The following is an 18,983-nucleotide window of genomic DNA, read 5'->3' on the forward strand; positions in this document are numbered from 1 at the left end:
AAAATGCTTCTGAGAGGTGAGGTAAAATCTATGAAGCATTTTTAGCTGTGCGAATTGATAATTGGAAGCATTCCTAAATATATCATACCAGCAGAGAGGTTAAGCCAATGGAGAGAGATCATTAAACCAGTGTGAAATTAGAGGGAGAAGGGTGCAGGAGGATTTGCAGAGTACAGAGTGGAGATAGGTTCCTTCTTAGGTGAAAAGGAATGAAAAAGTGAGTAAAGAGGGTGGGAAGGAGGAATGTCAGGTAGTGAGATGCCACCATTTGTTGAGCACTAACCAGAGTTGTAACGAGAAGAAGAATGACAAACTGAGAAGGTTAGAGAGAGTCTGTAAAGATTGAAACATCATAAGTCCAGAGCCATCGAACAGGTCTACACGTAGCCAATCTCTCTCTTTAAGGGTTTAAATTACTTTAATAAAATTAAAACATGTGGAATATCAAAAGGGGCATTCCCTAATTAAACAAGAATTTTGTTATATATAAGGAGATTAAATGATGAGAATCAAGCACAGTGATGGATGGATCAGTATGGATCATTACAGATAGCACCTGATTTAATATGGTCTGTGGGGACAGAGGCAGAGGAATCATTTAGCTTGATTTTCCATGCAAGCAAGCTGCTTGGCTGGCCCCACATACAGAAAAATGAGTTTGAGCGCAATGAACTTGGATCTTAAAGAAATAAGCTCAGATACGGTGTTAGCAATGATTAGCTCATACTCTTCGTTGAGCAGTGGTAGGAGTGCCTTTTCAAAGGATGAAAGTTTGGATTCAAGTTCTGTAATTCTGAAAAGAAAATTAGAAAAAAAAGAAAAGCTTTGGCAGTTTCCCAATTGGCACCAGCTCTGTCTATAGTACCCACATTTAACTTCAAAAATCATCAAGTGTAGATGCAAACTTTTCACAAACAAATTATTACTCAAAAGGTATGTGTAAAATTTCCACCTATAATCAGATAATGCAGAACGGGGCAAGGATGATTAAAAGACCGAGAAGGCAAAAGAATGTAAAGTATGAGTATAGTCAATGCAATGCTGAAGTAAAAAATAAGACAATTCCCTGGCTATGGGATGAAGAAGCATTAAAGAATTTAATACACTATTGTTAAATTTATTATTTATAAAACTGCAATGAACACGGCTGAAAATATGCACATAAATCTCTTAGTTCATTTTAAGTTCTTTTCGATAAACACTTTGAGCATGGGAAAGGTGCTACATAAATACAATGTATTATTATTATTATGTTCTTCTGCAAAATTTCACTTTTTCAAAAGTAACCTACTATATGCTTAAATCAGTCGGTTATCATAATAATGTGCACAATCTTTCAAAAATCCCATGCAACACTCAAATGAATTCATTTGGAGAATCTTCTACTAAAAAAATGTTTTAGATACAGGAGACAAAGAGAAGAAAATAGAGAAAAACTATATACAGCAGAACACTTTGCAAACAGCATTAAGGATAAATCCCATTTAACTCTTCTGGGGTGCTCCTTTCCAGCAACACGAGAGCGGCTGGACATTCATCAGCCTGTCCGCACTGACTTGAAAATGTAGGAAGAGCCCAGAGCCACTTTAGTCAAGATACCTTTTAATATTAAAACCTGGATTTTGCTGAGCTGCATGGTCTATGCATTTGCAATCTAAATTGGGATTCTTTTAAAAAATGTCAACTTCCAAGCAGCACCTCCCTCAATACCAGTTTGGATTAACCGCACTGCATCAACTGAGCTGATTAATATTTATAATTTAATGATTGGAGAAAATACCTAAAAATAACTTAATTAAGCTGACCTATGTTTATAGGGTGTTAACAGCCACAGATAAGTAGTTTTCTTTTGGGTCCATGAGATAACAGTTAAAGAGTTACAAATTGCTGACCCTAGCATAAATATACAAGCAAGTGTTGAAACTGCAACTCTGCCCAAAATAGAGCTAACAAAAGAATTGAACGGACTAGTCTATTGTATTTAGCTGGTACTGAAACATTATTTTATTGCACACTCACAATTAATAATACAGTAGTGCCAACTGATAAGAGCATTTAGCAGAAAGTTTATCTGTTATGTTCCAAGAAATTCCATAGGTCTAACTTTTGTCCCATAACTAGTCAGTATAAACAGCCAAATAAGAGTAAGTGATTACTTATGGTGTTATTGTTTTGTCCTGTGCTGTATTTCCATAATGATTATTGTTCAGGTGTTCATGCATTGACCTACTGTTTTTCTGGAACACCATAAAATAATCAAGCACACCTTCTCAGGTTTTTCAAGTGCAATACTTCCACACAAAGAAAGATTTTGCCCAATGTTTTGTTGAGCCTTCTTCTGCTGAATGTGGTGCAGCTGCTGCCATGACTAGCCTATTCAAAAGTAATACAAAGAGTGGCCATGTGTCGTCATACAATGTGGGAGAGGGGCAGGGACAACTAGTTGATTAAGAAAATTCAATTCGACAAAAAGTTTTAGTCAATTATTTGATCAAATTGATTAGTTACAGCATCCCAATTATCTATACTAATAAAAGGCAAAGCCCTCACTGACTCACTCTCTCACTCACTGACTGACTCACTCACTCATCACTAATTCTCCAACTTCCCGTGTAGGTAGAAGGCTGAAATTTGGCAGGCTCATTCCTTACAGCTTACTTACAAAAGTTGGACAGGTTTCATTTAGAAATTCTACGCATAATGGTCATAACTGGAACCTATTTTTCCCCATATACTGTAATGGACGTTAGCCCGATGGCCATGGGGGGGCGGAGCGGCGTGTGACATCATCACGCCTCCCACGTAATCAGGTGAACTTACTGTGACCGCGGTACGTAGAAAACAAGGAAGAGCCCCCAAAGAGCGCTGAAGAAAAACGCTGAATACTTTATTCGCGAGATACAAGTTTAATGAGAAGACACGAGGTATAAATGAGACTTTGGATCACTTTGTAACGGAGTTAAAATTGCTGTAGCGAGAAACTTTTAAGTGCCGGGTCTTAGCTAACATTAAATAACGCCATGGACATTGCGAGATCGCACGAGATAGCATAGGCACAGCTCAGAAGCTTGAATGCATGTACTCCGAGCGGCTCATGTGAACTGACTATGAACGCAGTACGCAGAGAAAGCAAGACTTCTAAAGAGCGTGGAGAGTTTTGCTCACGTGAACGTGTCTGCAAAAAGTGGCGTTTCCTGCACTGCAAAAATACTACAAAAGTTGGGCAGCCGGCGTGCGCGCGTGCGTGCGTAGCTGTGCCGCCTTTGAGACGCTGACTGCGCTTCTGCCTTAAGTAAAAGTAAACACTTTTAATTTTTTCCCCCCTTCCCATGAGCTATAGCCCAGACAACTGTAAACACGGGATCCCATTTCTAGGCCACTGCAAACTAATATTAAGGCGCTTTGCACTTTCTTTTACACGTATACGATTATGAGGTAGTCAGGTAGGATTATGAAGACATGCACAGGAGTGGAGGACCGACAGTGTCATCCCGGACAGTTAATGGCAGGGCCGTCTCTCCAGTCTACACGAGACCCACCACAACGCTCATATCATCAGCGAAGACCTCTCTCTACACTATATTAAAGAAAAAAGGCAGGTTTCCTTTAATTACACCTTTTTCCTTTTATCCCCAACCAAAGCCTTTCTCTCTTAACACTGCAGAGGATACAAAAATGATTTTCTTTTAATTGCTGATAATGCCGGTAAGGCAAATGTCTCTCCAGTCTACATGAGACCCACCACGACGCTCATATCGTCAGCGAAGACCTCTCTCTACACTATATTAAAGAAAATGGCAAGTTTCCTTTCTTTACACCTTTTTTCCTTTTATCCCCAACCAAAGCCTTTCTCTCTTAACACTGCAGAGGACACAAAAATGATTTTCTTTTAATTGCTGATAATGCCGGTAAGGTACATTACCACAGGCAGAAATTTGGATGTTCACATAGAAAATGTAATTTTTATACCACAGCCGTCATGTAGCGCCTTTCAAAAGGGATCAACTACCAAGAGATGATCCATATACATTTTAGCTGCTGTTAGTACTACTTACCTGTTATGTTATACCGTCTTTAAAATGTAGTTTACCCGCAACCACTCCAGTGGTGCTCAATGTATCTTTACTTCTTAAAACGTAAATGTTTTACTGTTTAATAACTTATAGACTATATTTTATTATTTTTCCCTTGCATTCAGTGCCCAAAGCTATACACACACATATATATACACACATATATATATACACCTGTGTATATGTATGTATGTCTATGTGTATATATATATATATATATACACACACACACACACCTATCTACATTATATATACACATACATACATACACACACATATATATAATTTGTGTGTATGTATGTATGTGTATATATGATGTAGTTAGGTATGTATATATATATGTGTATATGTACAGTAGATATGTATATATGTATATATATATGAAGATATGTATGAGTATATATGTATATATGTATATATATATATATATATATACTGTATATGTAGACTCAAACCAATTATGACAGCAGCAATCCAAGCTGTGAGAAAACACTAAAAAGGAGGCGTGTCAGACGTCGTGGTACATTTTCTGATGCAGCTAGACGAAAACAACTTTGTGACGCTGCCGCCAAATAGACAAAACAATTACTTTGACAATCATGTTACGTTATTTTTAAAATGTTTCCTTTTCTTTTCATAACTTCTTTAACACACGACTTCTCCTCATGAAGCTGGTATTTTGTAATATACATTTATATATATATATATATATATATATATATATGACAGCAACACTCATAACAGTGACAAAACAATTACATTGACTATCATGTTACGCTATTTTCAAAATGTTTCCTTTTCTTTTTCTTTACTTCTTTAACACACTACTTCTCCGTTGTGAAGCGAGGGTATTTTGCTAGTAAATATATATACAAACACGCACATAATCCCAATTATCAGCATACACAATTTAAATATGTACAATGTCTGTAACTCACCCCTCAAAAACTTGCATGCATTGGGCTGTTGATCCCTTTTTCACCTGTGTACTTTCAATGTCCCTGGCACTTTTCTCCATATTTTGGGACTGCCCTACAGCTTCTGTGTTTTGGACTAACGTTTTCAATTGCCTAACTATTTTTTCTTTTAATATTCCCATTTTGCCTCATACTGTATATTTCTTCTCCTGGACCTCCCTTCTCTCACCTTGACTTCTATACAATGGAAGTTATTCTCTCTGGGTACCATGTCTGCTAAACATTTGTAAATTCTTGTTCTAGAATGCAACATTACTTGAACTTTTGGTGGCATGGATCAATAGATCATCTGGCTCTAATATAAAGAAGTGGCAAGCGGCTATGAACTTGGTTCAAAGCTGATTAGTGGAGGGTCTGTGCCATGCCACTAATCTTAATCCTCAATTTCCCCCTTTTCTTGTTCCTCTTTTTCCTCTGCAAAAATGAAATGAGCAGAAAATGGGATTGCTGTCTCTGGGCACTCATTTCTCTGTTAGGAGAAGTTCTGTGTCATTTTTGAATGTGCTTTTTTATGTAGATATTCTCCATGGAATTCAATTTCCTCTTTCTGTCTGAACACAATGTTAATTAACCAACTCTGGCCTCTAAAGTCAATGGTGCTAGGAAAAAAAATACCTGAGATTAAAAAGGACAAATAACCATTCTAGTGCTTCAGACGAAGAAATAAACACTGTTTGTAGCTACCACTGTCAATCAGATCAACATTATGGCTTCAACCATAACAAGTATATATGTAGTCTGGCAGGGCTAGATGTGATTCTGGAATGAGAATACACGTTTGGAGACAACCCATTAAAAATTATGTAGCTCCTAAAGCTCTGAGGAAGTAGATTCTCTCCCCATTTCTTTTTCTTCTCCATGTATCTGTATCCGCCTAATAAACCCATCAATTTATTCATTTTTACTATTTTTAAGTTTTAGTCCATTGGCCATGCTCTCTTTCTCTGGGATGGGGGTTGATTTGTTTTCAGTCCTATTTTTTTGTAAAAATGTACCTATTTGTATGGAATGATTACAATAAAATCAATAAAATAAAAAATAAAAAAAAAAAGCATGTAGTGAATAGTGGTGAAATCCTACACTGGAAAGGCTACACCCACAGGACTTCTTTCTAAAACTTCTGCCCACAATTTCTCCAGTCTATGCTATTTAAACTGACAGCAGGGTATCAGTGAGAGAGCAAAAGATACTGAATAAAAGACTTCACACTGAAAGAAAATTAAAAAGATTAAATAAAGACTGCTGTCATCCATTCAGGAGCTCAGAAGCACAAGGTAACTGAAGCTTAGTAATCATTTTGCATGTGAACGCTGCACCAATGGAGACAGACAGACAAACAACTGCCTCTGTCTTTCTGACATTTAGACTATTGCATCACTATATCACATATGAAGGAGTGTGACATACTGTTTACATCAAATGCATATTTGGCATTTCATATTTTCATGAACACAGCTGCCAATTCTTTCCATCTTAAATCGACTCCTACGCTATTGTCATAACACCGAACAATAGACAGCACACACAGCACCTGAAACAACACACTGTTCATGTTCACCAATCATCCATTGACATCTTTCAATGCCAATATTTAATCTGATGCTACAGAAAGATTTTTCCCTTGCATCAGGTTATTTTTATTTTTAAAATTTGCAATGTGCTCTCTGCACAAGTGATGTACATTTATATCTCTAACAGTGTTTTTGTAGGAGACGTTTCGACTGTAGATGGTTCATCATAATCAGAAGTTTTCTCTCTGTCAGCACAGGTTCATGAGAGCATCACTGCTCTTTGCAGTTCGAAATCTCTGCTCCTACTTTGACCATTGCATTCATGAGGGGTTGAAATGGCTCACAAACGTTAAACTCAGTGAACCGTCTAAATGTTCCCATCCAGTTTTAAGCAAAATTCACACATGGCTGTGTCTAGTTGACTTCAGTATGACACGTAAATATGTGATGATATTTGAATTCTGTTACTTGCAGTGGTGCTTGAAAGTTTGTGAACCCTTTAGAATTTTCTATATTTCTGCATAAATATGACCTAAAACACCATCAGATTTTCACTCAAGTCCTAAAAGTAGATAAAGAGAAACCAGTTAAACAAATAAGACAAAAATATTATACTTGGTCATTTATTTATTAAGGAAAATGATTGAATATTACATATTTGTGAGTAGCAAAAGTATGTGAACCTCTAGGATTAGCAGTTAGTTTGAAGGTGAAATTAGAGTCAGGTGTTTTCAATCAATGGGATGACAATCAGGTGTGAGTGGGCACCCTGTGTTATTTAAAGAACAGGGATCTATCAAAGTCTGCTCTTCACAACACATATTTGTGGAAGTGTATCATGGCACGAACAAAGGAGATTTCTGAGGACCTCAGAAAAAGAGTTGTTGATGCTCATCAGGCTGGAAAAGGTCACAAAACCATCTCTAAAGAGTTTGGACTGCACCAATCCACAGTCAGACAGATTGTGTACAAATGGAGGAAATTCAAGACCATTGTTACCCTCCCAGGAGTGGTCGACCAGCAAAGATTACTCCAAGAGCAAGGCGTGTAATAGTTGGCGAGGTCACAAAGGACCCCAGGGTAACTTCTAAGCAACTGAAGGCCTCTCTCACATTGGCTAATGTTCATGTTCATGAGTCCACCATCAGGAGAACACTGCACAACAATGGTGTGCATGGAAGAGTTGCAAGGAGAAAGCCACTGCTCTCCAAAAAAATCATTGCTGCTCGTCTGCAGTTTACTAAAGATCATGTGGACAAACCAGAAGGCTTTTGGAAGAATGTTTTGTGGACGGATGAGACCAAAATAGAACTTTTTGGTTTAAATGAAAAGCGTTATGTTTGGAGAAAGGAAAACACTGCATTCCAGCATAAGAACCTTATTCCATCTGTGAAACATGGTGGTGGTAGTATCATGGTTTGGGCCTGTTTTGCTGCATCTGGGCCAGGACGGCTTACCTTCATTGATGGAACAATGAATTCTGAATTATATCAGAGAATTCTAAAGGAAAATGTCAAGATATCTGTCCATGAACTGAATCTCATGCAGCAAGACAACGACCCTAAGCACACAAGTCGTTCTAACAAAGAATGGTTAAAGAAGAATAAAGTTAATGTTTTGGAATGGCCAAGTCAAAGTCCTGACCTTAATCCTATCGAAATGTTGTGAAAGGACCTGAAGCGAACAGTTAATGTGAGGAAACCCTCAAACATCCCAGAGATGAAGCTGTTCTGTACGGAGGAATGGGCTAAAATTCCTCCAAGCCGGTGTGTAGGAATGATCAAAAGTTACCAGAAACGTTTAGCTGCAGTTATTGCTGCAATGGGGAGATTGGTCACACCAGATACTGAAAGCAAAGATTCACATACTTTTACCACTTACAAATATGTAATATTCGATCATTTTCCTTAATAAATAAATGACCAAGTATAATATTTTTGCCTCATTTGTTTAACTTGTTTCTCTTTATCTACTTTTAGGACTTGAGTGAAAATCTGATGATGTTTTAGGTCATATTTATGCAGAAATATAGAAAATTCTAAAGGTTTCACAAACTTTCAAGCACCACTGTACATATGAAAGACTGCATGTTCCACAGTAATGTCACAATGACATCTAGTATTAGTGATTTTCAACACAAGCATTAATGGTATTTTTACTAGCTATTACTTTACTTCTAATTGTTGCCATACTGGATGGCACACTTAAAAACAGTCCATACGCAGTCATTATAAGCTTAGAATGTCATTACTGTAATATGCAGAGTGTACATATGACAAAAAGAGAAGATAGATGCTGGGAGTACCCCTGCCCACATTAAATTTTCACACATAAATTTAGCAGTACTCATTGACAAGACCCCCTGCATTCATCTGTAGCAATAAACAAACATCCTAAAGACCACTAAAAACTATTCAGTTTGCTCTTTTTAATTGTGGCAACAAGCTGCTTATTTCAAATAATTTTCTGCATATCTTCTTTAAGTTTTGGCTAATGCCAGTGAAATTATGCATTTCTGTAAAAACACATTTATTGTACTTCATTGGAAAGACCTAATTACAGTACATACTTATCAATACTATTTTTTAAAAATATACTCATACTTCTAACACAATGATTTAATAACAGCTTTTACTAATGTTATCTCACACTAACAAAATATATTTCAGACATCATAAAAAATTAAATTTAATGGAAATTTATAAAAGACAGTCCCATACTGACATTAACCTTTAAAATTGACCATTAGATGTGGTAAACTTAAACAATGCAAGTTTTAACGAAAAAATAAAAATATGCCACACTTACAGCATATTCTGAAATTGGCTGTAAATGTGGTGTGTTTTTTAAAGAAACCATTTTTCCTATAAAAACCTTAAATAGGTTCATGTAAGCACAAAACCATGCTCCTGTCTGCCATCTAGGTTGACCTTTCCACTTGCCCAGCAGAAAACTCTAAATACTTTCCCTCTTTCCTTGCATTATAACCTCTGTATCTGCCCCTCTCTTTCTATGGCATTTCTTCTTTCTTGCAAGTGAACCTTTTCCCCAACACACCACCCATATTCACAAATATTCAATATGCTACTTGCATATTATGGCCTTTAAACCTCATCAGGAGCTCAGTTCACTTATAAGAGCAGTGATAATTCTACAAATCTTCATCCCACGTTTCCACTTGATGGCCAAAAACTATTGTTCCCCCTGAGCTCCTTTACGTCCCCATCTAGTCAGGCCTTCCTTCATGACACTTTCTAGGTTGCCTGTTCCTTCTTTTGGGCACCAGGGTCAGATCTATCACAGGTAAGACATCCTTACTGCCACTTGCTGGCATGGAGATGTGTAGACAATATTAACAAATGCCAATGATCCTATGAGGTAGCACTAGTTTTCAAAAGCTAAAATAAGTTTCATGATTAAACAAACCCATATGAAATTTGTAATAAAATGTTAAATGACTGGTGTCTGTTTTTATGTATTCAGCACAGAGCCATGCAGTGCCCAATCTCAAGCAGCGCTCTTTCACTAAATTAGCATACACAGGGAAAATAATATCTGTATTAAAGATAGAAATATTAGACATTTATAGAGATCATGTCCTTGTGATCAATTATGCTTAACACACCATCATAATCAGAAAATCATTAGTCCATATTCCACCTACAGAAAATCCAAGTGTAATTTTGAGTAGGCCGATGAAAAAATAAGTATAGCTCTAGAACTGACTGATGCCAAGATCTTCAAGTTCTAATTTACACGACGGCAGCCTGCAGGCATTAAATATATGACTTCAATCAAACCTGAGGGAACTACCTATAGTTTTGACAGAAATAAATTAGATTTCAGTAAAAAAAAAAGAAAATGAGTTAAATGAGTTGGATGCTGCCTTCTAAATTGCATAAACATTTTAAATACATTGACTAGTGTTAGTCAGTTATTCTAGCAGGTTTGAAACACAGAAACACTTCGAACATGTTAACAATATACACATACCTATGCTGTACCACAGTTATATAGATTTAAGAAATATTTAATTTCTAATGGTTTTATGGAGGATATTACAGTAAAAGTGACAACTTCTAAATTATGGTAAAGCATTCTTCTGTAGAGCTGAAACAAGATACCAAACAAATATAAATAAAACAAAGGAAAGTAAATTTGCAGTTTTTGAAAATAAAGATGTCATTGTTAATACAACTGGTGACTCTGAACCACCTTAGTATTAGTGTCTGTGAGTGGACACTTACAGTATAAGTGGTGGCACCTTGTTCACGGAATGCTCCTTTGTTGCACTGGGATAGCCTCTTGCTCCCTGCAACCCTTAATTGGATTAAGTCATTTTCACAATGTTAGACTCAAGAGGAAGCATGGCTAACCACTGTACAACCATGCCTCCAATATGTATATATATATTTATTAGGTCTATAATATATATATATATATATATATATATATATATATATATATATATATATATATATATATATATATATATAGGTCTTGGTAAAATTAAAGAGACTTATTGAGAGGCTTGCCAGCACTGGAGTCATAGATTCATATTCCTGATGTTCACTCTCTATCCACCACCTGGTAAAGAATTAGGAGTACTTGTGATTGATTTCAAAAGTCAACACTTACAACTCTTTAATCGGTTTTCATTTTGTAACATAAGGGATGGAGATACAGGTATAAAAAATGTAATCCATCTTCCTTGTTTGTTTGCAGTGTGCACACTTCTCTCTCAATTTTCAATCAAAACACATACATTCACCAATTCTGATTAATTCTGATTTGACTAAATGTTCACATTTTTTGAGAGCACCAGGGGAAAACACTTGATGACACAGGAAAAATGAGAAAACTGCACATAGGCAGTGTATATATGTAATATTTTACTTACATTAAAGTCCAAGTCCATCTGTAGTGACTCAAAGGATTCTAAATTATATGCCAATCCACCTAGTTTGGTATCATCAGCAAACTTAACTAGCTTGTTATTTGCATTCCTATCAAAATCATTTATATATATTAAACATAGCAGTGGCCTACCACTGACCCCTGTGGAACATGACTCTTAGCATCACTCTTAGCATCACCAAAATTTGGATAGGGTTCCTTGCACCATAAACCTCAGCAACATATGTTTTAGTTAATTCTAAACCCATCTTCATAGTATATCCTGAAGTCCCACTTCTTTTAGCTTGATGCCCAATGTCCCACGCGGTACCTCATCAAATGCTTTCTGAAAGTCAAGATAAATAATATAATATGCACCACTCTGATCAAATTATTTTGCTGCTTTTCATAAAATCCCAGCATATTAGTAAAACATGACCTTCTCCATCTGAACCCATGCTGGTGTTCAGTAAAATTCCTTATTGTCAACTGTTGCTCAATCATTTCCTTAATAATTCCTTCCATTAATTTAACTGTGATGCATCTTAAGTTTACTTGCCTACAGTTGCTTGACAGGACAATATTTGCCATTTTCCAGTCCTTTGGAATTTCCACAGTGCCACAGAGATTTCCTAAAAATTGGCATCTGGAGTTAATATATGTATTCTCTTAAGCAAGTCCTGATGATTTGTTTGATTTCATCCTGTTTAATCTAAGTAGTGCTTCTCCTTCTGCAATTTCCAAATCACTCAGCACTTTCTTATTAGCCTCTGCTATTGCTGGGAGGTTATCCACCTCCTCCCATGTGAAGACTTCAGAAAAATGCAACTTTAGAATATCTGCTATTTCACAGTGTTTATATTTTTTCCCCATTTACTATTACTCTGATATATTTAACATCTACTTTGACTGTTCTTTTACTACTAAAGCACAGAAAGAATCTCTTTTTGTCGTCTTTGCATTATTCGCTATATTCCTAACTGCCTTTCAGCTTCTCTAACATCTTTCTTAATGGTTGCCCTGATGTTCTCATAAGCCCCACGATTTACATTGAAATTATCAGTATTATACACCTTATACAACTGTTTTTCCTTTGGAGCTCCTTTTTCTACTCCTTAATCTTTCTTTAATTCTCTACTAATCCCAAATTTCAATATTGACTTTGTCAAGAGGTTTACTTACCTTGGCAGTGACATTCATGTCTCTGGTGACTCTTCCTATGAAATCAGTAGACAGATTGGGAGAGCATGGGGGGTCATGAGGTCGCGGGGTGTGTGGTGCACCAGATATCTATTCAAAAGGACGAAGGTCCAAGACTTTAGAGTTCTGGTGCTTCCCGTCTTGTTATATGGTTGCAAGACATGGACACTATCCACTGACCTGAGATGAAGACTGGAATCCGTCGGTTCTGTGTCTCTTCGGAGAATCCTTTGGTACCGCTGGTTTGACTTTGTGTAGAATGAGTGGTTGCTCAGAGTCCTGAATCAGGCACATTACCTGCACTGTGAGGGAGCATCAGTTACAGCACTATGGCCATGTGGCGTGATTCCCTGAGGGTGATCTGGCTCGCAGGATGCTCATTGTTGAGGACCTGAGTTGCTAGACCAGGCAAAGGGGTCGCCCATGTAACACCTGGCTGCAGCAGATAGACAGTCATTTCGAGAGGTTGGGACTGGACTGCCTTTTTGCCTGCGGGGTTGCCAACCAGGATCATGAGCTGTTTCATCGTGTGGTGGGTGCGGCAACGGTCTGCATTATATGTAAAACGTTTTTAAACCTATTCCACTACTCCTCAACTGTCTCCACACTTAAAAGCTTAACCCAGTTCATCCCTTTCAGACTTTGCTGCACCTTCTCAAAATTTGCCCTACCAAATGAAAATTGTATTACATAACGGTTATTTGACCCTAGTGGTTCAATGACCTCTACACCCACAATTCTATCATGGTTACTGCAAAACTCTAAATTTTACACATACAATTCTATTATGGTTACTGCAAAATACTAAATCTAGACAGACTTCCCCCCCTTGTTGGTACTTTAACCTATTATGTTAAATAACAGTCAACTGATTATGACTTAAAAACTCCTTATATTTAAGAAGTCCCCATGATTATAATATCCCACAATAAACTTGCCTTTTTGATATTAGTAAAAATATGCCCATTGCTGTGATGTGGCTTCATCATCCAACTGAAGAAGGCTTGCATTTAAATCCTGTTTTACATAACAGAACCCCGCTTTCTCTTCTGTGCCCATCCTTTCTAAAAAATGTGTACCTATCTATGTTACCTTTGCCCTTAAACTTTGGGTTATAATTTACAATGAATGTTTAAGACTATTGTTTGTGTTTTCATATACAATTCTATATCTGTTTTTTTCTACACGTCCTGCTCTTCCTCATTCCCTACTTTAAACTATCCTCAAACAACCTGCTTGCACGCATTCCCAACACATTGGTGTCCCTCCAGTTCAAATGTAACCCATCATAGCGGAAAAGATCCCATATGCTCCAAACAGAGTCTCAATACCCTATAAACCTATATCCTTTGACCTTACACCAGGATTTGAGCCATGCATTAAGCCTTCTAATCTCCTCAATCTTTCCTGGACTGGCAAGGGGCACAGATAGCTAACTATTTAAACTGCAAAACAGACAGCCGGCCCTTATGTATGTCACTTGTTCAAACATGGACAATAACAACTAGATCCACTCTGTCCATTTCTGTCCTTGGAGCACTATCGCAACATCTCTCTTTCTGAAGACTGGTTTTGAGGTGGCCCGTCGGGAAAACTCACAGTGGGAGAAGGGCTAAATTTAATTCTAGTCAAGCTTCCATGTTAAAATATACTTTACTGATACCTTTATTCAAAGCAATTTAGAATTCTAGGATGAAATATATTACACCCAACAGCCTACCATGATGCATCACCCCAAACTACTGCCAATGATTGAAATGACTTTTCACTTTAATAAATTATTTTCTAATATAGGCAGAAATTACACAATTGGGCATATGGGCAGAACTGTGTCACGTCTCACTTTAGACCATGCCCTTAGATATGCTGCCGTTTGTCAACTAAGGCAATTTCAGAATAAATTCCCAACACTCACAAGCAGGCTTCTGACATTTACTTACTCGCTTGAACTTTGCTTTGCCTGATTTATTTTTCTGTAGTTTCTTGTTTTGACCTTGTGGTCTTGTTTTGCAGCATGGTTTTCTTTTCTTATTTTATTACTGCTGGTGACTTTATTACAAGTTTATGATTGCCTTCTTTCATGCATCCCAAGTCATTCTAATAGCTTTACTTTCAATTTGCCTGTTAGCCATTGTTTCTCTTATTCAACAACCTATTTATTTTGAAAGTGCATTTAAAAACACCATTAGTAACTCAAGTCACAAATCTTCTAATCTCCCTTAGGCCCATGAAAAGGAAACATTTGAGTGCCCAAAAAAGACCGGAAAATAACTGTCATTGGCTTAACATGTACTGTAGTATATGTTAAAACAAGTTATTTATCTTAAGTTTCTTTTTAGCAAAAGAAAAAAAAAAAACTATTTGTAACATATTGTAATCAACCCTTCTCCTCAAAAGCACAAGTGTAGGCAAAGAATGTAGGAGGTGTGTGTGTTCAACACAATCATGCATTCTTTTTCAAAATTTATGTCACGTCTGCTTTGCCATATTTATGTCATTTGAACTCCCAGATGCACCCTGGTGGTTAAGCAGATAAGCCACATTGTAATTAAGAAGCAAAAGAAACATCTTCTGGTACTATGCCCTGCTACTCTCCTTGGGCCAGTGCTAACTTTAGATTTTGAAGCGGATTCTTCAGAAACACTTTTATGGTCATTCCACTTTTATCAAATCAAAATTAGGAAAGAAAAGCATCCTTCTGCTAGAATACGCACAGGGTTATTTTTATAATCAGCTTCATTTGATCGAATATATACATATACATATATACAAATGTTCACATTTTTTGAGAGCACCAGGGGCAAACACTTAATGACACACACATATACATACATACATATATGTATATGAGGGATAGTTAAAAAATAAAAAAACATTAAGTTTAGGTTATGGGTAAAGCTGTTGAGATGTTAGCTGCAAGAAACTCATACAAACAAAAACTTAACACGATATTCATTTTTTTTTTTGCAATTTCTAAGAATAATCAATTTTTTACTCACCCTCCTTTGATGTAGTCAAGAAATGTGGCCTCACTTTCAACTGTAAAGGACAGCAACGTGACCTGAAAACACCAGTACAGGATTTACATTGTTTTTTTGAATCAAAAAGCTTTACCTTCAAAAACGGTGTAGCACCTAAGCTTGTAATAATCTTTCTGTATGTGAAAAAGACTTGAAGCAGATAATAAAATAAAAATAAACCTCATTCCAAATTACTCTCTATCTATATTTTTTAAATACTTCAGTATTGATTTCCTTCGTATTTCTTTACACAAGTACTTTATGACACTATGGACAGAAAACATGTTAAGTCTTATTTGTATGAAACTAATTACCACAGAGAATTCACATTACATATAATCAAGTAAAGGGTCATATTGCTGGCAAAATGAGTGATTTAAAGAAATGGAATTTTTTAGTTGAATAATAATAGCTGGCTTTTGCATTAATTATTATATGATGTAGTGCATAAATACTACAATACAGTAAGAGAGATATTTTAGGCAATTCTTTACCAACAACAAATTGTCAACACTAACTTTCTAAGAGTTTTGATTATACAAATAAAATATTAAAAAGACTCAATTTTAAAAATAAAAATAATTATCAACTTTAAAATTTAAATGTTTCTAAAATTTCATTCCACACAAGAGAAAGAATTATGTAGCTGCAATATACCACAAAACTTTTGTTTAAAACTGTTACTGTTAGAAAATTTTAAATAATGTATATTCTTGTAGTTCCTTTCAAATAAGTAAACTTTTTCTTTTTTAAGTTTATTACGCTTTCTTCCAAATAAACAGAACAGTTAAATGTAAACACTTTTCTTTTGTTCATATCTGAAATGCATTTTTATTACTCCCAGAGGTTCCATATTTAGACCTTTGCAAAATACAAATCGACAGAATGTAATTAAAGCTGAAATTGCAAACTGAGTTTTGTTCAGTGGACCAAAATCAGAGTTAATGGAATTTTGGCTGTTGAACTGAAAAGTATTTTAATCTTGATACAAAACACTATTAATAAACATTTAATTTTTCAGTTCAAGCAGCAAAATGAGTAGCACATCAAAAAACTGTGCACAGTCCAAGAAACAGTGAGGCTCCTGTAGAGTGATTAAGACTTGAATTAAATTAAATTATCCATCTGTTCCTTTGCCTTTTCAGAAAATTCCAACACAATTTTAAATATCAATAGCGAAACCAAAAAAAAAAAAAAGTTTCAGGTTATAAAAAATATATCACTTCTTAATATTGCAATGTGCATAATTCAAAGGAAAAATCTCACCTCAAAAAATAAAAAAAATACATACATATACAGTATATGCAGTACATACACACACAGTATATACATATACACACACACACAAAACAGAGTATATACACACACACACACACACATATACTATATATTATATACATACATACATACACAAATACACATATAGTTTGCAGTCATTGATTGACTGATTAGGTTTAAATCAAGAATAGAAAATGGATGAAAAGATGCTATACAGAAAAAACCTTCTACTGTTTTGTTTGTAAAGAGTACACACCTTTTATGAACTACATAATTAAAGTTAAAATTTAATCAATATTTATTTATTTCTTGTCATTGTATTAATTGCATGTAATTCAAATAAAAGCATTTAGACTCTCTACAATTGCATATATGTTTGTGCAAACTGTGGTTTAGTTTGTCACAATGTTTAAATCTTGATACAAGCCTGCCTGTTTTCTGTTATGTTGTACATCTATCTATATTTTATTCCGTAGTGACATAACACTGCCATTTATTTTTAGTAAAACTGTAAAAGTAAATGGCTGAATTATATGTAAAAAGAAAAAAAATTAGGTGCATGGTCAGAAAAATGTTTGAATATAGAAAGCAGTAATATGAAGACAATTATAATGACTATGCTGCATTGGACAGGTTTTTATCCATCTGACTGAAAACCAGTCTTGTACTTAATTGCCATCCATCCATCCATCCATTATTCAAACTGCTATATCCTAACTACAGGGTCACAGAGATCTGCTAGAGCCAATCCCATACAACACAGGGTGCAAGGCAGGAAACAAACCCCGGGCAGGACACACACACACACACACCAAGCACACACTAGGGACAATTTAGAATCGCCAATGCTCCTAACCTACGTGTCTTTGGACTGTGTGAGGAAACCAAAGCACCTGGAGGAAACCCACGTAGACACAGGGTGAACATGCAAACTCCACGCAGGGAAGACCTTAATTGCCAAGCCTGATGTTTAACAAAAGGATTGATAAAAATACTGTCTATTTCACTGAATAATCTGACACTACATCAAATCAAATATGAAACTTTTAGCAAGAGAGTCATTGATCAAGGCACATACACCTAACCTAAAGTTACACCTATGATGCTTGATTAAAGGATATTTTCTCAGAAAATGTTCTGAATGCTGAAACTGGCCACCAGATGGCAGCTGGCATACCAATAAGGATCTGGCGCATAATATTAAATAATGAAAAAAACAATTGCTTTGTTGGAAGCATTTATACAGACAAAATAAAAAAATGCTTGAGAATGCTCTATAATAGATTTGTACATATATTTGTATATATATATCCATCCATCCATTATCCAATCCGCTATATCCTAACTACAGGGTCACGGGGGTCTGCTGGAGCCAACACAGGGCGCAAGACAGGAAACAAACCCCGGGCCACTGCAGGGCATATATATATATATAATACTGGTAAAATGTTTGAGAACACCTTAGTTTTTTCCTGTTTTTCTTCAAATTTTATCAGTTGAAAAGCAATTAATGACTTAAAATGGTGAAAAGGTAAGCAGTAAACTGCCAAAGGTTTACATTTCAGAATATTACAAATGGGCCTACTTCAGAGAACAACTAATAGGATGTTCTGCAACAATTAAAGTAAATTAAGCCTTGCAAACAAGTTGAACAGGTGTCCCAGCTTTTGTTGATTACTTAAAAAACCTCTGCCTGTCTTAAAGCATAGTTGGAGCCACTCGGAGCCGCTCTATCTGAAGTACTAAAAGTTGTAAATTCCAGTGATTATGGCAAGAAAATGGCAATTAACAACTGAAACGAGACACAGCATTACTACTCTTAGTAGTGTAAGCCTTTCATTTAGAGAAATTGCAAAAAAAAAAATTGAAGTGTCAGTGAGTATGGTGTCCTACACAATCCAAAGGCAATTGGAAACTGGAAGAAACTCTGATAGGATGAAATCTGGTAGACTCCGATTTTTATTTGCCATTGTTTATTTATTCTATGCCTTGATTTCATGAAACATTAGGACATTAAACTGTGCACAT

The 18,983-nt window shown here is 35.9% G+C and overlaps 1 protein-coding gene across 1 annotated transcript in view; it reads right to left on the minus strand.

Moving 5' to 3' along the window:
* Positions 1-18,983, minus strand: part of LOC120533951 (copine-8) — a 780,386-nt gene that overhangs the window by 181,380 nt on the left and 580,023 nt on the right. The window contains exon 13 of the mRNA XM_039761099.1: positions 15,657-15,718. Coding sequence (XP_039617033.1) covers positions 15,657-15,718 — 62 coding nt within the window. The remainder of the gene's footprint in view (positions 1-15,656; positions 15,719-18,983) is intronic.

This window comes from Polypterus senegalus, chromosome 8, assembly GCF_016835505.1.
Source record: "Polypterus senegalus isolate Bchr_013 chromosome 8, ASM1683550v1, whole genome shotgun sequence".
Classification (NCBI taxonomy): domain Eukaryota; kingdom Metazoa; phylum Chordata; class Cladistia; order Polypteriformes; family Polypteridae; genus Polypterus; species Polypterus senegalus.